Source organism: Bufo gargarizans, chromosome 3 (genome assembly GCF_014858855.1).
Source record: "Bufo gargarizans isolate SCDJY-AF-19 chromosome 3, ASM1485885v1, whole genome shotgun sequence".
Classification (NCBI taxonomy): Eukaryota; Metazoa; Chordata; class Amphibia; order Anura; family Bufonidae; genus Bufo; species Bufo gargarizans.
Genome location: NC_058082.1, coordinates 126187924 through 126210961, shown reverse-complemented (window position 1 = coordinate 126210961; position 23038 = coordinate 126187924). Strand labels below are relative to the sequence as shown.

The 23038-nt window shown below is 45.8% G+C and overlaps 1 protein-coding gene across 6 annotated transcripts in view; it reads right to left on the bottom strand.

Annotated features, from left to right (window-relative positions):
- Positions 1-23038, bottom strand: part of ENOX1 (ecto-NOX disulfide-thiol exchanger 1) — a 593767-nt gene that overhangs the window by 9080 nt on the left and 561649 nt on the right. For all 6 annotated transcript variants that reach the window (XM_044283882.1, XM_044283888.1, XM_044283885.1 and 3 more), the window contains one exon: positions 4251-4304. In XM_044283882.1, coding sequence (XP_044139817.1) covers positions 4251-4304 — 54 coding nt within the window. The remainder of the gene's footprint in view (positions 1-4250; positions 4305-23038) is intronic.

Here is a 23038-nt window from a genome sequence, read left to right as displayed (position 1 = left end):
AGCAGCCACCCCAGACATTTCAGGGGAGCAGCATGGGGCCTGCAGGGGGTACAGTGCCCTCGTACTTGTGATTGGTGGGGGTCCTAGCAGTAGGAACCCCGCTGATCTGATAGTTATAACCTATCCTGTGGATAGAGAATTACTTTTACCTACCGGAATACCCCTTTAAGTTCAATTGGAGATGTAAATATATGTGTATGTATGCAGTAAGGTCCCCTTAGTGGCGGCTGCAGGTAGCCACAATTTTTATCATTTGACTTTTTGGCTGTATAAAGGGAAGCAGAGTATTTAAAGCTGGAAAAAAAATAAACTGGGCCTCAACTAAAAATATAAATGATCATTAACATACGGGATGGGGAACTGTCAGATTCAATTCAGTTAGTAAATTACAAAATTTGCCCTATGATACACAGTGGAATCAGTGGCTGCACATGATATTGCAAACCATCCGTGTGATATTTAACTATTCAGTTTGAGGTGTTTTCTGGCAGCCAATGCAGGTGCTATACAATGAATATCTAGTTGGACATGCAGATCATGTATATCATGTTACTCTTTTTGAACTTTTGCTATTGCGCAGTGTTTTCTGACTTCTGTGCTCTAGAGTACGGTCTGAAAACCCAATGCTGTCAAACACTTTCCTGAATCTTAAAGCTAGAGATCAATGCAGTGGATTAGCCACTGAATTATCCGGCAGCTGGTGAGCTCCTCTGTGCCCTGATTTCTTCTTCGCAGTCTTCCTTTGCCTGTTTACACTCCATAGCCATTCCCAGAGCAGCCATTTTAATCTGCTGGCAAATGAAGCAATGTGCCTGTGCTGCATAGTTATCTATGGTTGTCCCAGGCCCGTGGCTCGCATGGCGATCAGTCATAAACACTGCATGCATCGTACAGAATTATTTATCATCATAATCTGTGTGATTAATCATAAATAGGAAAATAATTCAAAGAACCAATGATTTGAAACTAATTACTAATCCTTAACTAGCCAAAAATGTATTTGCTATTCTCATCATACCAGTCTAAAGTGGCATCTGGTTTCAGCCAATAAGGACACACAGGTGATCATCTCTTCCGTACCTATCCAGCGCCTGATTGTTCATCGCATGAATGACCGCAGGCTGACATTTTGAATACAGGAACTGATAAAATAATTGTTATTTTCTAAAACGGAATATCCCATTAATATCTTTAGATGCTTATAGGATGATGAGAGTGATGTTTTTTGTGTAATTAATTTTTTTATTTTTTTTGTCACGACCTGACAGTGATAAATCATCTGACTACAAATTGATGCCTGGCATAAAATAAAACCGATACCAGCGTGCAGTCTTCAGTGCAGACTGCCCATACCTTGACATTTGATGACCAGGTCTATCGTGTACTGGATAGATATATAGGGAACTTAAGAATGTGGGGAAATACTATTAGATGAGAAATTTCCAGAGATCCATCACTGGTTTCAATATCTTTATTATTATATGGACATTTACACACTGTAGATTAGACTGAACCAGCCTCTTCATCAGAACTTTACCCCTAGTATATAGGGAAGTAGTGTGTTTAAACAGGCTGTATATGACAATCATTAACGGATCATGTACATCAGTACATGCTCAAATCATATTTAGTGTAGAGTAAAAGCTATTAAAATTCCCAAAAAGGAAATCCAGTAGAAGCAATCTTTAAATACATCTTAGTCTTCCGATATCTTGGTTGCACGACGGCTGTTGCACTCAAGGATCTCCGGGGGAGGTCGCAGTCTAGCACATACATGAATGGGGTCGCAGTGCAACTTGCATGTTTGCCATGACCCCAGTCAAGATACATGTGCAAGTTGTGCTGGGACACCAGTCATTTCTGTGCAATCCTTTGGAGCAACACTGTCGCAAGACCAAGACCACCAAGTAGCCGAACCCTATAATTTGTAAAATCTGTGGACCATCACGGACTTTTAGATTGAAAGTGCAAAACAAAGGGGTGTTTCTCAAGTCCAATCCTCAAGTACTCCCAACAAGCTTTGAGGGCATCCCATAAGGAAAACCCATGACAATTCTGGCAAGGACCTGGAAATAGTAAGGTAACCTTAAAAATAAAACCTGTGGACTGTGCAGGAGGCCTGGAGTTGAGGTATACTACTTAATAGGGAACTTGAAAACACTTTAATTCTATTGAAGCGAATAGTCCCTATGTTGTGTCAGCTTTCCAGAAACACAAATCTCAGGAGTGCCAAAGGCTTCTAAGCTCTCTATAGAGCCCTTCAACTGTAACCTGTCATGTTGAACATGGTGTCTTAGCTGCAGGCAGCATGTTGTAGCAGGAGGAGCTGAGCAGATTGATATATAGTTTTGGGGGAAGGTAGGGGCAAAATCAGAACAGACTGTTTTTCATTCTGGTAGACTGGAGGCCACTGTCCCAAGCAGGCAAGGGCATTACTCCACTCTCTGTGTGTGTATTGGGAGTATTGCTCAGCGAACCTCCTTTTAGCAATGCTAGTGGTAATTATTTCCTTTTGCTCCCTGCTTAGCTGCCGACTAAGCTTCCGATCAGTCTCCATATTTAGCTAGGCTGTGAATCGATCCCCTTGCCTGAGCTTTGAGGTTATCTAGTCTCTAGTAAACAGTGATGGTGTGATGTCTTGTCCGACTACCCATGTACCGTACCTTGCCTACTATCGATTTTGCTCCTTGACGCCTGCACTGGCCTTGGAACTGCTACCTGGACTATGCAAATACTCCATCTGCTCCCACCTTGGACTGTGTTCCGACTACGCCTTTTGCTTGGGTTTTTGGAGCGTCACACCTGTGTCTCTGACCCCCGTGCAACAGCTGTCAGCTACAACAGGACTACTCCAGGAGGTAGCGGCCTGTTTGGGTACCTGCAGCAAAGTCCAGATCCCTGTAAAGGGGTTAAAGGGTGAATACTAGGGAACCACCATGACAATGCCCTTAGGTTTAGCCCAAAGTCAAACTGGTTAGTTGCTACAATGGGTCCATACCCACTGTCCATTACACACATTTAAATTCTGGCACATTTTGGACCTAGGTGATGGTCCCATAAGTGACAGCCTCCCCTCTATGACTGTGAATAAAGAGATAGCTGTCAGTCACTGATAGGACCGCCTCCTTGACTTTATAGCCCAGAATGAGCAGGAATTTGAATGTATGAAATCACAAGTTTTACTGAAACTTTTCCTCTACAACTATGTATCAATCTGCTCAGCTCCTGCTGTATAACATGCTGCCTGTATCTTACATTGCATTTACATGGTGAAAGGTTCCTTTTAATTCTTGGAAGTAGTGGTAGTAGGAGAGTAAAGACTTCAACAATCTGATCTTCTTAGTTAGATGTCCCCTTTAAAGTCACTTATAGGGCCAACAATCCCTTTGAAAATCAACCCAAGCGCGATCTCCTCCTCCGGCTGGCCCTGTCTGCATTTAAAAAATCGTGCGCCTGTCTTGATTTGGCGCAGGCGCTCTGAGAGAAGGAGGCTCGCCTCCTCAGCACTCCCTCAGTGCGCCTGCGCGAATCAACACAGGCACGCGATTTTTGAAATGCAGACAGGGCCAGCCGGAGGAGGAGATCGCGTCTGGCCCCGTCAATCAACAGGAGGAGGGGGCGTTTTTTTTGCGGCTGCTACCAGCAAGTAGACGCCCTACTTGCTGGTAGACAGGTAATTAGCATATTATAAAAGTATGTTTTTTGCCTTATCTACAGAACAAAAATGATTAATAACAATGTATAGATATATCGCAGTATAGGGATTATAAGTACCCCCCAAAAAATATATGAGTTTAGTGGGGTGACAGAAGCCCTTTAAGCTTCAAGAACTTCCAATGTTTCTGTACAGTGTTTTCTCATAGCCACTGCTGATTAATGCTACTCATAACTATGTAATTAATAAACATGAAACTAGGAAACGAATAGAAACCTAATAATTGCATTTCAGAATAATGGATATTTTTGTACAAAGTGTATCAGTGCTACAATGCAGGCAGTTTATCTTCTCCCCCTGTAACAAATCACAATGCAATGTCTGATTTATTTCCTTGGGTATCCAAAACAATGTCAGTGCAATGTTTCAGATGAGCAAGGCTTGCAAATGACAAACAATGCACATAATTACAGAGTCCCGAAAACCATAAGAGGAATTAAAGTGTCAATGGGCAAAACATATTGCAGGAGAGAAGGACAACACCATCATGTGCTGACTGCTCAGGGGCGCCTGGTTTCATACTGAGGGTACTTACTTTGGTGAGGTAGTCGTGGTTATTGGAATCTGCAACTTCTTTGGTGTTTTTAAGCTGGAAACAAATATCAAACACAGGATTATTTTATCTGCACTAATATAGCAGGAATTCTAACAGGTATTACAAAGAAATAATATGCCATACTATAAAGCTCAGTCTGGTAACCAGTTATATGCTGTATACTTTAGACACACTGGGTTCTCAGGCATAAAACTGTGTTGCCCAGAGCAACCAATGCATTTCTTCTTTTTCTACTTGGTCCTGAAGAGAAGAACAGTGTGAATTTTCTTGTTAGGGCTCATTCAGACGGCCATATGCTGTCTGCAAAAATGCGGATCTGTTCTTTTGCGGATTAGATGCTGTCCCATTCAGTTCTATGGGGCCCTTTTCTTCCATTGCACGGCTCAGCAAAAAAATTAAACATGTCAGTGAAAATCAGGACATGGCCCTATTATAGTCGATGGATCAGCAAAAAAAAAAAAAAAAGGGAATGCAATACGTTTTATTGCGGACATGCTGAACTGTTTGCAAAAAAACGGAACCGCATTTTTGCAGACAGCATATGGCCCTCTGAATGAGCCCTTAGTAATGCTTGTAAGTTTTAAAGCATGAAACTCATATGCATGATCCCATGTTAGAAAGACTTCAGAAGGATACATCAGTCACTATACGGAACTAACAACTCAAAGAAATACTGCACCCAAAGACTATAGGGATTAATCCAGAGTTCCTGGTGTAGTATATGGAGCTGGTGCCCCCAAAATGTAAGAGTTCATAACTATTAGGCTACTTGCACACGAGTGCGGGTTTCCAAACACAATTTTTCTTGCTGCAAAACCAGCAAAAATAAATGAGATTTGACAAATCTGACAAATATATAAAGAAATCTAAACTCTCTGTCCCAGGAGGTCGTGCATGTCCCTTCTCATTCGATTTCCTTCCTTTGAATTCTGTGAATACCCAATTAAACAGTTTCTCCCACATTATTCAGCTCCAGAATCCCCAGCCCTCTTCTTGACGTCAATTTGAATTCTGTCCGGAAAAAATTTGCCATCATATAAACAGCAACACAGCTTTCCACTAAATACATACAAATTATGGAATGTGGATTTTTCCACTGTTTGCACTGTGAAATGTACACTAAAATCCATATAGACACTGTATGAACGAGCCCTGGAGCAGGGCCTCCCCACTCTACCTTTTCTGCAGAAGGACGAAAAGATCAAAAATTCTTGCACTATTTACTAAACAACCAAAGACGGGGCCGATCAGAAAGAGATTAACCTGTTTGTTTTCTGCAGGATTTCTACTAAGACTGGTTTTACCCAGGTAGAAAGTGCTGCAGATAGAGTAGGCAGGGCCATCTTTACCAAGGGGCAAAAGGGGCAGCTGCCCCGGGTCCAGTTGCTCCTGGGGGGCCCAAGGCAGCTGCCTCTTGAGCCCTGCTAGCCACTGCCCCGGGTGTCAGGCTGTCAGCTACACAGGGGGAGATGCCATGCCTGCCGGCACTCCAGCCAGCGTACTGTGTCTGTGAGAGCTGATCTAGGACCTTAATGACATCATCACCATGTGACCAGTAACCTAGCAATATTACTGGTCACATGGCTATGAGGTCATCACAGGTCCTACCAGGAGAAGTTTGCCTTAACTGTGGAGCTTTTTTGTGAAGATTACATCAGAAAAAGGTGACATGGGCTGTTATGCTAATATCCTGTAAACTACTGTATAGTGGGGTGCTGTATACTGTGTTGTGGGCTGTATACTGTGTTGTGGGCTGTATACTGTGGGGGGCTGTATACTGTGTGGTGGGCTGTATACTGTGGGGGGTTGTATACTGTGGGGGGCTGTATACTGTGTCGGCCTGTATACTATGGGGGGGCCTGTATACTGTGGGGGGCCTGTATACTGTGGGGGGCTGTATACTGTGTGTGGGGGGCTGTATACTGTGTGTGGGGGGCTGTATACTGTGTGTGGGGGGCTGTATACTGTGTGTGTGGGGGCTGTATACTGTGTGGGGGCCTGTATACTGTGTGGGGCTGTATACTGTGGGGGCCTGTATACTGTGGGGGCCTGTATACTGTGGGGGGCCTATATACTGTGGGGGGGGGGGGGCTGGAGTGCTATACTGCTGTACTGTGGGTGGCTGTATACTGTGGGTGCTCTATAGTATGGAGTGCTATACTGCTGTACTGTATAGTGTGGGGTGCTGTATACGGTGAGGTGCTATACTGCTCTACTGAATACTGTGAGGTGTTGTATACTGTGGGGTGCTATACTGCTCTACTATATACTGTGGGGTACTGTATAGTGTGGGGTGCTATACTGCATACTGTGGGGTGCTGTATACTATAGGGTGCTATACTGCATACTGTGGGGTGCTGGGGTGCACTGTAACACTAGGGTAAGCCGAGCCCTGGTCTCCTTCCTGCAGAGCGGTGCCCACTTCCAGCCTGAGCCCGGAGCACTGATCCTGAGCCGCTGGAGTCTTCAGAACTGGAAGTATTTACAGTCATTCACTGGACTTTTTTGTGTGTGTTGTGGTGGAGGGCGTGATTGCCTGCTAAGGTGTGGGAAGGCGGGATCCAGGGGCCCAAGTAAATTTTTGCCCAGGGTCCAATCAATATTAAAGACGGCCCTGACTCCCTTGTCACTCGCTTCTCCCCCCCCTCCCTCCCTTGTCACTCGCTTCTCCCCCCCCCCTCCCTCCCTTGTCACTCGCTTCTCCCCCCCCTCCCTCCCTTGTCACTCGCTTCTCCCCCCCCTCCCTCCCTTGTCACTCGCTTCTCCCCCCCCCTCCCTCCCTTGTCACTCTCGCTTCTCTCCCCCCCCCCCCTCCCTTGTCACTCTCTCTCCCCCCCCCTCCCTTGTCACTCGCTTCTCCCCCCCCCTCCCTCCCTTGTCACTCGCTTCTCCCCCCCCCTCCCTCCCTTGTCACTCGCTTCTCCCCCCCCTCCCTCCCTTGTCACTCGCTTCTCCCCCCCCTCCCTCCCTTGTCACTCGCTCCTCTCCCCCCCCTCCCTCCCTTGTCACTCGCTTCTCCCCCCCCTCCCTCCCTTGTCACTCGCTTCTCCCCCCCTCCCCCCTTGTCACTCGCTTCTCCCCCCCCTCCCTCCCTTGTCACTCGCTTCTCTCCCCCTCCTCCCTCCCTTGTCACTCTCTCTCTCCCCCTCCTCCCTCCCTTGTCACTCTCTTCTCCCCTCTCCCTCCCTTGTCACTCTTTCTCCCCCTCCCTCCCTTGTCACTCTATTCTCCCCTCCCTCCCTTGTCACTCTCTTCTCCCCTCCCTCCCTTGTCACTCTCTTCTCCCCTCCCTCCCTTGTCACTCTCTTCTCCCCCTCCCTCCCTTGTCACTCTCTTCTCCCCCTCCCTCCCTTGTCACTCTTTCTCCCCCTCCCCCCTTGTCACTCTCTTCTCCCCTCCCTCCCTTGTCACTCTTCTCCCCTCCCTCCCTTGTCACTCTCTTCTCCCCTCCCTCCCTTGTCACTCTCTTCCCCCTCCCTCCCTTGTCACTCTCTTCTCCCCCTCCCTCCTTGTCACTCTCTTCTCCCCTCCCTCCTTGTCACTCTCTTCTCCCCCTCCCTCCCTTGTCACTCTCTCCCCCTCCCTCCCTTGTCACTCTCTTCTCCCTCCCTCCCTTGTCACCTCTTCTCCCCCTCCCTCCTGTCACTCTCTTCTCCCCCCCTCTTGTCACTCTCTTCTCCCCCTCCCTCCCTTGTCACTCTCTTCTCCCCCTCCCTCCCTTGTCACTCTCTTCTCCCCCCTCCCTCCCTTGTCACTCTCTTCTCCCCCCTCCCTCCCTTGTCACTCTTATCCTCCCTCCCTTGTCACTCTCATTCCCCCCCACTCCCTTGTCACTCCCATTTCCTCCCCCCCTCCCTTGTCACTCTCATTTCCTCCCCCCCTCCCTTGTCCCTCTCATTTCCTCCCCCCCTCCCTTGTCCCTCTCATTTACTCCCCCCCTTGTCCCTCTCATTTACTCCCCCCCTTGTCACTCTCATTTACTCCCCCCTCCCTTGTCCCTCTCATTTACTCCCCCCCTCCCTTGTCCCTCTCATTTACTCCCCCCCTTGTCACTCTCATTTTCTCCCCCCCTCCCTTGTCACTCTCATTTACTCCCCCCTCCCTTGTCACTCTCATTCCCCTCTGGGCCCCCCACTCCCATTCCCTCCCCTCCCTTGTCGCTCTCATTCTCCCCCACCTCTAGTGTAGCATTCAGTCCGCGGTACAAGAGAATATGTTTCCTGTACCCGGCCAGACTGAAAGGTAGTGCACACTAAGTGAGCACTTCCTGTTAGTCCGGCCGGGTACAGGAAACAAATGCTCCTGTACTGCGGACCGAACGGAGCTTGGCCACACTACACTAGAGGCTCTTCCCTCCTACCGGTCCTCTCTTCATTCTGCGCCCGATCTGTGCACAATCTGTGCACGATCTGTGCACAATCACAGACGCACCAGCCCATGCAGTGCAGCAGCCGCCCAGTGCGGGGGAGGGCCCTGCCGCCATACTTTAACAAAAAAACTTGCTCTATACTGTGGGTGCTCTATAGTATGGAGTGCTATACTGCTGTACTGTATAGTGTGGGGTGCTGTATACGGTGAGGTGCTATACTGCTCTACTGTATACTGTGAGGTGTTGTATACTGTGGGGTGCTGTATACTGTGGGCTGCTATACTGCATACTGTGGGGTGCTGTATACTATAGGGTGCTATACTGCATACTGTGGGGTGCACTGTAACACTAGGGTGAGCCGAGCCCTGGTCTCCTTCCTGCAGAGCGGTGCCCACTTCCAGCCTGAGCCCAGAGCACTGATCCTGAGCCGCTGGAGTCTTCAGAACTGGAAGTATTTACAGTCATTCACTGGACTCTACCAGATGTGTGGATTTTTTGTGTGTGTTGTGGTGGAGGGCGTGATTGCCTGCTAAGGTGTGGGAAGGCGGGATCCAAGGGCCCAAGTAAATTTTTGCCCCGGGTCCAATCAATATTAAAGACGGCCCTGAGAGTAGGAATCTTATTTATTTTTTTTACATTATTTTTAGAACATGGCCATTGCAGGCCAATGCTTCAAAATTGTATAACATCAGAGAACTCCATTAAATTAGTTTCACTTATTACAGTTTTAAAGTGCAGTGATAGCAAATATAAACCTTGACAATTACCTTGCTCAGGACGAGCAGAGAGTACTGTACTGGGGACACTTGAACACTTATATAACTATACGTCTCTCTTCAGAAAACACACAGTAAGGAAAGTTATAACAATCACCTTCTTGTTTGTACAGCAAGAATTCACCTTTAGAGATCTACTATAATTAAAAATGGCAAATTATGGCAACTATGTATAAATGGAAGCCTTTGAAATAGAAAGAGATGACCAAGATATGGTTCAATTCTAGATCTAAAGGAGTTGGCCATTTTATATGCAAGTTTCTTTTAAGGCCATTTATAAATTCATGAAACATAAAACTGCAACTATCCTTTGCCTTTATGAATAAAAACGTTAAAAAGTTTTTTCAGGAGTTCGGGACTTCCGGTTCCGGCGCTGGTGATGCGGGCGGCAGCGTGAGGGAGCTCCGGTGACCTCTCACATATTACTATACCCCGCTCGTTGTAAATCGGCAGGAGGGGTCTGAGACGTGAGCGTCCTGGCCCCTGAACATCCAGAGTCCATAAGTATATGGACCGCTACTTGTTGCGGAGCGGCAAACGGAGGATCTCTAAAGGTCGAGGCAGAGTCATGGAGGACACGCTCGGCAAGATGGCGGACTCGCGCCCTTCTCCTCCATCTCCACTGACGCAAGTACTGCTGGAGGGGGGTAAGATCGAGGATCAGGTTGATCAGCCAAATACCTCAGTGGACATTGATTACAAAAGATTGGCTATTGAGGTGGCCAGGCATTTAGCCCCTGATATCAGAGAGACGCTCACTATAACTCTGTCTGCCTCGTTGCAGCAATTGCATGAGGCGGTCTCCCAGCATGACACAAGACTGGAGGAGCTTGAGCAGATATTGTCCAGGGCTGAGAATGAAACGGCTGCTTCTGCTCAAAAAGTGAATGAACTTTCAAAACAGAACATGATTTTGTATGATCGGGTAGAGGACCTGGAGAACCGGTCCAGAAGAAGTAACCTGAGATTGGTGGGACTTCCTGAAAAATTCAAGCCACAGAACCTGATTGAGATCTGTGAGAAAGAGCTACCAAAGGCCCTGGGACTAGAGGGGCGTTGCAAGGTGGAAAGGGCCCACAGAATTGGCCCGGCAATAGGGGAACAGCAGGATCAGACAGGTTCGGCTAGAGGCCTGGGCCCCAAGTCTCGCCAGGTCATTATGAAATATCTGGACTATTGTGACAAGGAAGCCCTGTTGCGAGCGTACAGAGCTAAGAAGGGCCCACTAAAGTTGTTGGGGCACTCTGTATTACTTTTTGGTGACTATTCTGCAGCTGTGGCTAGGAAAAGGAGGGAGTTCAGCCACGTTTGCACCCTGCTACATCAAAAGGGACGCAGGTTTCAACTGCAATACCCCGCAAAGTTAAAGGTGCTACATTCTAATGGATCCAGCACGATCTACCATGAGGCGGCGGCAGCTGAGGAGTGGATCAAATCCGTGCAGACCCTGGGGGAGACGGTGACAGAAGACAGGAGGAGAGGAAGAAGCTCATCCGGAATGGAGAACCCGAGGGATCTGGAAAGGAGAAGAGAGAGAGAAAGAGAGTATCCAGAGCCTGGGGCTAGGAGGCGGAGATCTTCGGACCGGAGAGAAGGTTCCTACCCTAGGAGATGACTTCTGCCCCTGGACATATCACGGGGGGACAGATAAGATCTCCCAAAGTACCTGTGGGACTGGTATATTTACTGGTTTGTGATGGTGGTAACAGCATCTATGTTGGGGAGGACTTCAGTTCAGTCCGCCAAGTTAAGTTATGTTCTTATTGTATGCTAATTGTAATGCCAATGACATGCTATGCGTGGGGAGAATGACAACAGCAGCAGATATGACTGTCACGGGTGGATGTCTAGCATATTTAATAGTGAGTCCTCATTTGGGAATAGCAGGAGTATTTTCCTAATTATCATTGTGAGAGGGACCCACAACCCAGAAAAAAAGGGAAGTTACTAGAGAAGTTAAAAGGGGTTGTGATTGGAGGAGAAAGGAGGTAGAGCCGCTAAAAGTTAGTGCCGGTGGCACAAAAGTTGTAGGTAATCTAACAATTATCTTTTGTTCGCTTGTTTTGCAAGGGACCTCTCTGAGCGCTTTCGGTGAGTGACGTGGACCCCTGGCTCGGTAGGTGTGGTAGTATATATATTCAAAGTAAAGGAGGGACAAAACCCCAAAACCAAAAAAAAAAAAAAAACAGACAGACAGAATACAAATAAAGGGAAAAAAAAAAAAAAACATTGGTGGCGGATATGAAAGTGATAACTTGGAACGTCAAAGGTTTGAAATCGCCTCATAAACGGTGGATGGTTCTTAGGCACCTTAAAAAACTTAAACCGGATGTGGTTTTCCTGCAAGAGACCCATCTTGAGGCGCAAGATTTTGATAGAATGAAGAAGCTATGGGTAGGCAGAGTTATTGGGTCCCCGTCACTCAACCGGAAAGCTGGGGTAATGACGCTTATCAATAAGCAATTGAACTGCCAGGTTATAGCACAGACTAACGATTCTCAGGGGAGATGGGTGCATGCTGTAATACAAGTACAGAATACACAATATAGCATGTACAATGTTTACTGTCCTAACACGGGAAATCCGATCTTTCTAAGAGACCTAGAACTGAGACTGCTAGAGGATTCGTGCGTAAATAAGATAGTTGGAGGCGATTTTAATGCGGTTCTGAGTGGTGTGGTAGATAGGAGAAGAATTGACGGAAAGGTAGGGGGGGAGGCCTCGCAAGACAAGGCATTGCGGCAGTTATTGGTAGGTGGTGGACTGGTAGATGTCTGGCGTCAAATCCATCCGGATGATAGCAGTTTTACCTTCTACTCCCACCCCAGAATGCTTGGTCTCGTATCGACTATTTATTAGTGACCCCCAATTTAGTGCCTAGAGTGGAGCTGTCTGATATCGGAGACTTGGTGATCTCTGACCATGCGCCGGTGACCCTAGTGGTGAGAGATGATTTCCCTAGAGGCCCCGATTTCATATGGAGATTTCCCTCACAATTGTGCGCGAGGGAAGAGTTCGTGGAAATATTGTCTATTTGGTGGGAGGAATACCGAACAGATAATGAGAAACACATTGACACCCCAAACCTCTTTTGGAACGCTTCTAAAGCGGTGTTGAGAGGCAGAATCATGGGGTACCTGACAGGTCTTAAAAGAAAGGCTCAAGCACGGTTGGAACAGGCAAGCCAGAAAGTTAGGGCAGCTTATGCCGAGTTTAAACAGGACCCCACGGAGTCAAATAGGAAAAGGTGGTCAGAGGAACGCCAAGGTTTCGAACAGTGTATTAGGAGAAAGAACTACTACGTAGTTCTGAGTTTGAGGCTAAGATGTTCAAGTATGGTAACAAGTCGGGGAGGCTTCTAGCCAATCTGGCAAAGGGATTGAGACAACCGCAATACATAAATAGCTTGAAAGACTCCGTGGGGACAACGGTCCATGATCCTGCAAAGATTAACTCCATCTTGGGAAATTATTATGAAAAGCTGTATAAGGATGAGGAGAATGCTGACCTGAGTGACACCCTTCTTGACAAAATTAGACTACCTAAGATGACCGAGGAACAACGACTTATTTTAAATGCGGAGGTCACGGTGACAGAGTTGCAGGGAGTGATCAAAGGGTTAGGGAACTCTAAGGCTCCTGGACCGGACGGTTATACGGGAGAGTACTACAAAGCTTTGTGTACTCCGTTTTCACCGGTGCTGGTAGACGTTTATAATGGCATGTTTAGGGGTGAACCGACCCTGGATGGAACTAGCCTCTCCTATATTAAATTGATACCCAAGCCCGAGAAGGATCCATTACTGCCGGGCTCTTATAGACCCATTTCCCTGATAAATGTGGACGCAAAGATACTGTCCAAAATTATTGCGGATCGTTTGGCTAAAATTATGCCATCATTAATAGGGCAGGAACAGGTGGGTTTCATCCAGGGTCGAGCTGCGGTGACAAATATTAGGACAGTACTTACTGTTATGGACAGGGTGCAACATGATCCAGAGAAGGGGGAGTCACCAGCCATGCTCACATTAGATGCTGAGAAAGCGTTTGACAATGTTCGGTGGGCATGGCTGGAGGCGGTCCTAGATAAAATGGAGATTACAGGGGCTTTTAGGGGAGTCTTGTCGCAGATGTATCATAGACCACAGGCGAGGGTATATACGCAAGGCCACCTGTCCAAACCATTCGACTTACAGAAGGGGACCAGGCAGGGTTGCCCTCTATCCCCATTATTATTTAATTTGGCATTAGAACCGCTGGCTAGGGAATTATGCAGGTCTGACTTATTTGAGGGAATTAAGGTGGGCAAGGCGCAAGTGAAAGCGGCATTATTTGCCGATGATGTAATCCTATTTATGTCAAACCCACAGGGACAAATCGAAAACGTCTTTGAGGCATTGGAGAGGTTCGGGAAGTATTCCGGATACAAAGTTAATATGTCAAAATGTGAACTTTTACCACTAGGCCAGAACAATAGGCTTGGGACGGACGGGAACAAGGGCATAAGTGGGTTCCTTAATAAAATCCCAAATCAAATACCTAGGTATAAGAATTGGCCGGACACCGCACTCCATTTATCAGCTAAATTATCCACCTTTGCTCAACAAAATTAGGGATGACCTAGCCAGGTGGCAGAAGTTACCGCTGTCGTTAATGGGGAGGTGTCATTTAATCAAAATGCTAGCAGTGTCTAAATTGATGTATCCACTCCAAACCATACCGGTGCTTCTGAGACATGCAGATGTGAGGAGCTTGGAGGGATGTTTTATAAAATTCATTTGGAATGGTAAAAAGCCGAGGATATCATTGAGGAAGCTGAAATTGCGAAGGGAGATCGGAGGGCTAAGTGTTCCTGACGTTAGGGGCTACAATTTGGCTTGTCTGAGTAGGCACCTGATAGATTGGTTAAATGAGACTTCCCACTACTCTAATCTGAAGTTGGAAAAGCAGCTAGCGGCGCCCTGGGATTTAAAGGCTTTAGTGCATACCAAAATATCCCTACTCCCACGCTTAGCTAGGTGTTCGCTAATACTACGTGATTCCATTGTAACATGGAAGAACCTCAGAAAGATATATAGACTGCCATGTCAGATCTCGAAACACCTTCCTTTGTGCAATAATCCAGCTTTTCCTCCAGGGCAGTCGGAGCGGTCGTTGCGGGAGTGGAAAATCAAGGGATTGAAGACAGTAGGGGACTTGTTCCATACTCAGGAGAGCAGGTGGGCGACTCTACGAGAACTAACGGATAGGTGGGGGCTGACGGGATCTGATTTGTTCCCATATCTGCAGGTCAGGCACTATTGTAAGAGTCTGGCTACTAACATGGCTGGTGAATGGGTTCGGAACAAATTCGATACACTCATTATCTCTGGCAACAGGCAATCTATATCGCTCATATACGGTAGTCTGAGATGCCATTGGGAGGACTCTTTCTCCCAGGGATTGTTCGGGAGATGGGGGAACAGATTAGGCCTGGAGGAGGTTTACCCAATAGTGAGGAACGGTATTGCAGCCCTGCACAAGGCAGTGATAAATGAGACAATGAGGGAGACCCACTTTAAAATTATACATCATGCCCTGTATGGATTTGACATGCCGGCCACTAGTGCGAAACCGGATAGGTTGGTGGCCTGTCCTAGATGTTCCACCCCTAAAACTGACCTTGTACATGGGCTGTGGAGCTGCACTAAATTGGAGGAATATTGGAAGATGGTGGGACTGGTCTTACGGGATGGTAGTAATTTTAATGAGGAATTAGACATTCAGGTAGCAATGCTACATGCGGGTAAGCAGGTGGAGTCGACTGAAGGTGGAAGTGAGCAGAATAGGGGCCTTACAGCAATGGGTCATAGGATAGTTCTTGAGGCTAAGAGATGCTTGCTATCTGTATGGTTGGAGCCAAAGGTACCATCAAAGTCTGAGTTTTTAAGGCGTTTGAGGCATATATGCTCCATCTGGAGTGGTTAGAAGCAATAGGTAAGAAGGAAACATTTGGAAGGAAGTTGTACAAGACCTGGAAAAAATTCCTGTTACATTTCATGGAGGAGGCGGAATCATTAAGGATCATGAGACCGTTCACCCTGACAGCCTGGTATTTGCAGGAGGATATCAAAGGAAAGCTGGGTAGGTTGAAAGTCTGTGATCGTTAGGGTCTTGAGAAGAGACAAGCGAGAGGTGACAAAGGAGAGTTAGGACAAGAGTCTAGTGTTAGTGGCAAATAAGGCAGTGCTCAGAGAGGTGGGTTAACCCTTGCCAGTTGTGCTCGGTGTGTTGGGATCATTTGTTCGATTACATTGGGGGAGGGGGGTGGGGGGAAAGGGATTGGGGAGGGGGGTGGGGGGAAAGGGATTGGGGAAGGGGGGGGAAATATAAAATGTATTGTATTGTGTTATGCTGATGGATTTCGATGGAGATGTGTCACCTATTGTGCAGTTATGTATTGGATGATACCGTAATGTAAATTTTGCAAGCTCATGACACAATGCAAATAAACATCTTTGTTAAAAAAAAAAAAAGTTTTTTCAAAGTGCCTCAAGGGACAAATAGGTTAGGTTACCCATCATGCAGAGATATAGGATATACTGCTGCCTGTATCTGCACATGCGCTAGGCATGTTTAGTGACCCTCCGGTTTAAGAAAAATAATTTGCATTAACTGGAAAACTAACAGAACACTTACCTGGTGCCCTTCTATTCATCTTTTTAGCTGCAGATCCACCAATTTCCAAGCTCATCATCTTCCATCCAAGATGGCTGCTCCACTTCTCAGGTGCATCCTGTTCACATGAACAGTGCTGGCCAATACAAGATACTGTAAGGGCTGGACAAGCAGGAAGTGTTGTGGGCTACCAATGCACAGTGTGCACCAGACAGTCTGAGAAGGGCAGCAGCACTAGGTAAGTATTCTTGTTCGTTTTTTTTTTCTTTTTCCTGAATCGGGGGGTTGCTTTAATGTTCGGTGTCTGTGCAGAGCAGCCGTGATCAGCTAAGGAAGTGGTTATGTGGGTAAATAAGGTGACCAGCAACATCCTACACATCTAGGGTTATGGAGATATGTAAGGCCAGTTACAGTTTGATGTGCCCTTAGCAGGCAAATCACTTAAAATCCATTGCTCACCCATCGGAATATATAATAAATAAATAAATATATATATATATATATATATATATATATATATATGTTACAGTGCTCCAGACAAAAAAAAAATGACCAGGCCTAAATTAAAAAATGTAGTTGCCAAATTACATTTTTTAATCGCCAAATTTAAAATACATATCATTTAAAAAAAAGGACTTTGAGAAGATGAGACGTAGGTCACAGTAGTGAGCCATCTCTACATATAGGAGAAAACAGCACCACATACCTCTCACATCCAGGGGCATCTTCTGGGGGACAAGGTGACTAAAAATGGCGAATTGCGTGGTTTAGATTTTTTTTTTTTTTCTGTTACAGCCTTCACAGAGTGGAAATATTTTTTAATAGCTCACACTTTTTGGGACGTGGCGATATGTAATATGTATGTTCTTTATTGTTTGTAAATTTTGTATGTAAAACTGGGAAGGGGGCCATTTAAACTTTGAGTATTTTGGTGTTTTTTTTTAAACTTTTTATTTAATAACCATTTATTTCCTTAGGGACTAGAACCTGGATCTTTTTATCCCTTGTGCTATTCACCCTGATAGATCTCTATCAGGGTGAATAGGATCTCACACATCTCCCTGCTGCCCTGTGCTTTGTGCACACAGCAGCAGGGAGCTGAACATGGCAGCCAGGGCTTCAGTAGCGTCCTGGCTGCCATGGTAACGATCTGAGCCCCAGCAGTGTAATCTGCCATTGGCAGGGGATGGGACCCTGTGTCCACCATATAACAATGAGGGGGGGGGCTTTGGGAGGGCGCACTGCGCCACCAATGAATGTAATTAAAGAGGACCTTTCGTGGGTTTAAAGAATATGAACTTAGTAGCAGGCTGCATAGAGCAGCGCCCAGGGATCTAAGTGCACTTACTATTATTCCTGGGCGCCGCTCCGTTCACCCGCTGTGGCCCCCGGTATTTTCAACATTCAGAGCAAGGAGGAGGAGACGCCAGTGTCTCTCCTTCTCCCTGACAGCAGCGCTGTCCAATCAAAGCGCAGAGCTCAGAGCCAGGGAGAAAAAAAAAAAAACTCCCTGGCTCTGAGCTCTGATTGGACAGCGCTGCTGTCATGGAGACGGAGAGACACTGGCATCTCCTCCTCCTTGCTCTGAATGTTGAAAATACCGGGGGCCACAGCGGGTGAACGGAGCGGTGCCCAGGAATAATAGTAAGTGCACTTAGATCCCTGGGCGCCTCTCTATGCAGCCTGCTACTAAGTTCATATTTTCTGGACCCATGAAAGGCCTCAATAACAGGGCATGCGATCAGTGCCAATTAACCCCTCAGATGTGGCACCTGAGGGGTTAATTGCCACGGATCGCATGCCCTGTTATTGAGGCCGGGTGCCGGGTCTGTGATACCGCTGCCTATACTTATGTTTTTACATCCATTGGTGGCGCAGTGGCGACAGCTCCTCCTCCTTGCTATCTCCCCATTGGTGGTAGTGGCGGCCGCGTCACAGTGGGAGGGAGGGACTCCTTCCTTCTCCACTGTGCTACTGAAGAGAACTTGGGCTGCGCAGGAGCGCGGCGGTACAGTCGCAAATGCCGGCGGTACAATCGCCATCTGCAAATTTTAAGGCGCATTGGCGACCGCTTTGGTCGCCATCTGGAGCCCTGTATTAATATATCTGGTATAGATAATGAATAAGCCGCTTATAGGCTATAATATATATTAAGGTACATTTATCAATAATGTAAAGGTTTAGTTGCTCTGCAAATGCACAATCATGTTCTTGTGGTTTAAATATTTTTCCAATCTCCTTTCTACCATCTATACTAAATACGATTAAATATATTATTTTGCCGTCTCTCTTACACAGGATAAACAACAATTATATTTGAGGCTATTATTCACACACTGTGTAATTAGTGCTTTTAGCAGACACAAAATCAATTTTGAAACAATAGATTTGCTGCCTCCATTCATCCTTTTTCAAATGTGTAATCATTTTATTCAACTAGAGAATCAATTTAAAAAGTAATTTTTAACTTTTTTTATGCAAAGAACCAGGATTATAGTGTGAGTAGAGAGCTGAAGTTTGGAGGAATAAACCATGCTAGTCGCTGGAACATACAGTTACTCTCTATTGAACTTCAAAAACATATACACTAATTAGCTTTAAAAAAAAAAAAAAGTATTTTTTGGACTATAAGATGCACCTCTAGTTCCCGCTAAGCCACGCCACGCCACGATCTGGTTAGGTCATTCCCCCTCCTGAGCCAACAGGGATTGAAAAAATAAAGGTAAAAATCAACTTCTGTCAGCTGCAGGTGGGAGAGAGGGTGACTTTCTCCCTGCAGATCACACTCAAACAGCATAGTGCTGCTGCCTTAGGCCTCTTTCACACGAGCGTGTCCAGATAAGGTCCAGATGCGTTGCAGCAAACCCGCGCGAGTAGGTACGCAATTGCAATGTGTTTTGCACGCGTGTGATAAAAAACTGAATGTGGTACCCAGACCCGAACTTCTTCACAGAAGTCCAGGTTTGGGTTCAAGGTTGTGTAGATTGTATTATTTCCCCTTATAACATGGTTATAAAGGGAAAATAATAGCATTCTGAATACAGAATGCATAGTACAATAGGGCTGGAGGGGTTAAAAAAAAAAATACATTTTTTAACTCACCTTAATTCACTGTCGGCAGCCGGCATCTCTACTGTCTTCTCCTTTGAGGAATAGGACCTTTGATGACGTCACTGTGCTCATCACATGGGCCATCACCATGGTGATGGATCATGTGACGGACCATGTGATGATCGCAGTGACGTCATCAAAAGGTCCTTTTCCTGTACACAGCAAAGAAGAAGACAGAAGAGAAGCCGGCTGCGCGATCAAGTGGATTAAGGTGATTTAAATTATTTTTTATTTATTTTTAACCCCTCCAGCCCTATTGTACTATGCATTCTGTATTAATAATGCTATTATTTTCCCTTATAACCATGTTAATAATAATGATCGGGTCCCCATCCCGATCGTCTCCTAGCAACCGTGCGTGAAAATCGCACCGCATCCGCACTTTCACACAGTCCCATTCACTTCTATGGGGCCTGCGTAGCGTGAAAAACGCACAAAATAGAGCTTGCTGCGATTTTCACGCAACGCACAAGTGATGCGTAAAAATCACCGCTCATGTGCACAGCCCCATAGAAATGAATGGGTCTGGATTCAGTGCGGGTGCAATGCGTTCACCTCACGCATGGCACCCGCGCGGAAAACTCGCCCGTGTGAAAGGGGCCTTAGAGTGAGCTGTTCAAAAGGACACACCCCTGATCCAGTAAAGACTACTATTAAGGGGGTGGGCCCCTGTGGAGGTCACTGTCAAGGGGGTGGTATGCTATGAAAGTCACTGTTAAAGGGGAAGGCTGCTGTAAAGGTCAAAGTTAAGGGGGTGGGCTGCTGTGGAGGTCCAAATTTAAGGGACGGGGCACTGTTGGTGGGTCAGTGTTAAGGGGTGGGGGCTGTGGTGGTCACTGTTTTGGGGGCGGGGTGCTGTAGATGTCACTGTTATAGTGGATAGTGTTCTAAATTCTATTCTAAAACTGGCTTATGAAGAAAATGCTAAAAGAAAAGTGACCAGTACAAGCTCCTTTTTTATAAGAGCATGTGTAAGATGTCACTGGGAGAATGTTTCACTGCTCATACTACGTTCTCACAATTAACTTGCGTTCAACATACAGGATAGCAGCAATAACAGTTCCATGATCTACGGCTGGTTACAGTGACCCTTCTGCTGTAACAGAACGTGTATGTTATACATGGTGGAACAGAATATAGACGCAGGAGTAATGGGGCAGCCAATTAGTGAATGTTGGTAAACCTAAGAACTATGGGTTATATTTATCTCAGTGTTGTCTCAACAGTTATTAGACTAAATTGCATGAAATAATACACATTTCCTATTAAAACATGGCTTTCAGTGACAGTCTTGTGTGTTCTATTCATAGCAGACATGCTTATGCATAAAACATTTTCACTTTAGCAGAGATCTATTTCTGTGTGCAATAAGCTCCATTATCTTCCACAGTAGGTAATGATATTAGGGCACTGGCGTACCACCCATAGAGGCAGACTACGCAGTTGCTATGGGGCCCGTGAGTTGAAGGGGCCCGGCCAGGCCGAATGGCCACGCCCCCTTTCTGACCTGCGTACACTGCTCCCTTCCTCTTTGCCCCTGCAGCTCTCTGCCAAATGGTGTAGTCTGATTTACTCTGCTGCTTCCCCTGCATGATGGATGCACCGGTCATCATTGCAGTTTGAGCAGCAGCAGATTCTGAGTTTTGATATGGGGCCCATGATATGTACGCCCCTGTATTAGGGTACCAATTTCCAAGTCATTGTAAGGCCCCTTTCACATGTGCAATGCGGGAGGTGAACGCATAGCACCCGCACTGAATCCTGACCCACTGCAGGAGCGGATGCAGTGCGTTTTTCACTGATGGTTGCTAAGAGATATTGTTTGTAAACCTTCAGTTTTTTTTCACACACGGGAAAAACGCATCAAAACGCATTGCACCAGCGCAGAAAAAACTGAACTACTGAACGTAATAGCATACAAAACTGTCTGAACTTTCTTGCAAAATGGTGCGAGTTTCACTGAACGCACCCTGAACGCACCCTGAACGCATCCAGACCTAATCCATATAGTTCGTGTGAAAGAGGCCTAAGGTTGGCTTTCCATACACATAGTAAATAAGCACCGTTCAGAAGAGCATCTTTTAGTAGTTACATAGTTATACAGGCTGAAAAAAGACACAGCCACATCTAGATCAACTTTTCTCAGACACCATTGATTATTAGATTAAGTATAACCTTCCATGCCGTTTGCTATTAGATAAGCATTTAGCCCCCCCTTTTTTTAAATGCTGACATAGTATCATTACTACCTCTTGGGGTAGGCATTCCATATTTGACTACTGTTACTGGAAATAACCCTTTCCTGTACATAGGTCTAAATCGCCTTAACTCCTCACGTAATAAATGGCCCCTTGCAAAGTCCTTGGAACAGGTATAACATATGCCAGTAAAGAGAGCCAATAGGATTATATCTTTGTACTACGTCATACTGCTTAATAGCTGTAATGTTTTCATATGTTTCAAATATCTTAATTAGTAGGGGCCAGGTAGAGGAAATGTTCACATCATTGGATTTAGGGAGAAACCTTGTGTAATTTAAATGTATTTCATTTTTTGAAGAAAAAATAAATCAGAGGGGTTTACTTTGACATCACATTAGCCATTCTCTGGTGCTGGTACATTTACATTTTTCATAAAATTAGCAATACAAGCAAAACATAAGAAACTTTGTTAATAAATCCTATTAGAGAAAAAGCTTATTTCTCCCTGGCTCCACAAACTTTCAATTCACTGCTCAACATCAGTCTCACGGAAAGATCAGATTACATCTGCAGCCCACAGAAGTCTATGGAGAGGGAAGGGGAGAAGAGGAGGGGCTTCTGCAGAAAGACACACAGACCATGCTGTTAGCTAGTATGTCATACACTGTCTTAGTTCACTGTTGGATTCACATCTAAACTGCTCAGTACTGGCGTATAATGTTCTCAATTGCTACTTCTGAAGTCAAGAAGCAGGCTCTCTTCTTTGTGTGCTGTGTATGGGAGACATCATAGCAGTTAGCTTTTCTTGAGATGCGTGGAGACTAACAATTAGGGCTCATGCACACAGCCGTAGCTTATCATGAAACATTACCTGAAACACCACTTACACTTGAACATGGCTGCTATCCCATACATGTATAGAAACAGAGCAGGTTCAGCTTTTACACTTACGCCACTTGCTAACTATCGTTTATTTGGCAGGGAACCACTTAAATAAATCCGGTACACTGTCCCACATTTACGAATGTTATTCCATCTAAACCTTGTCACAAAATGCGCCAAAGTCTGGCACAATTTGGGGCATCTAGTTTAGAAAAATCCACTGCCTCTAGCTCACCAAGGGGGAGAGGCTTGAAAGAGGTGAGACCTAAGATGCTATATTTTGGGTCAATATTTAGCACAAAATTCTTTTGCAAAGTAAGCTAACCAGTAGGTGGCATGACATTGGATAAAAGTGTCTAGCCATGCACCAAATTTATCATCCAGCCCAAGCCACTGTGATAAATCTGACGGATCTTTAGACTGCTATATCACCTTTAACATTGTAAGAGTCAGATGCTGCTGCTGCTAAACTAATGTTTCTTCAACACATCATGGACTATTAATATAATGTCACCATAAGGCCTCATGCACAAGACCGTAGGACATGTTCTGTGTGCTTCCCGCATCTGTATGTCCATTCTGTCCAAAAGACAGAACAAGGTCTTATTTTTGGTTGCAAAATGCAAACTACAGATCCATTAAAGTCAATAGGTCTGCAAAAAAAAAAACAACTGCAACATTGACATCACACGGACACCTGGATTTTGCAGATTTGCGTTTTGCGTACCGCAAAAGACACAAGGCCTAACAGTGCTATACAGTCACCACATAA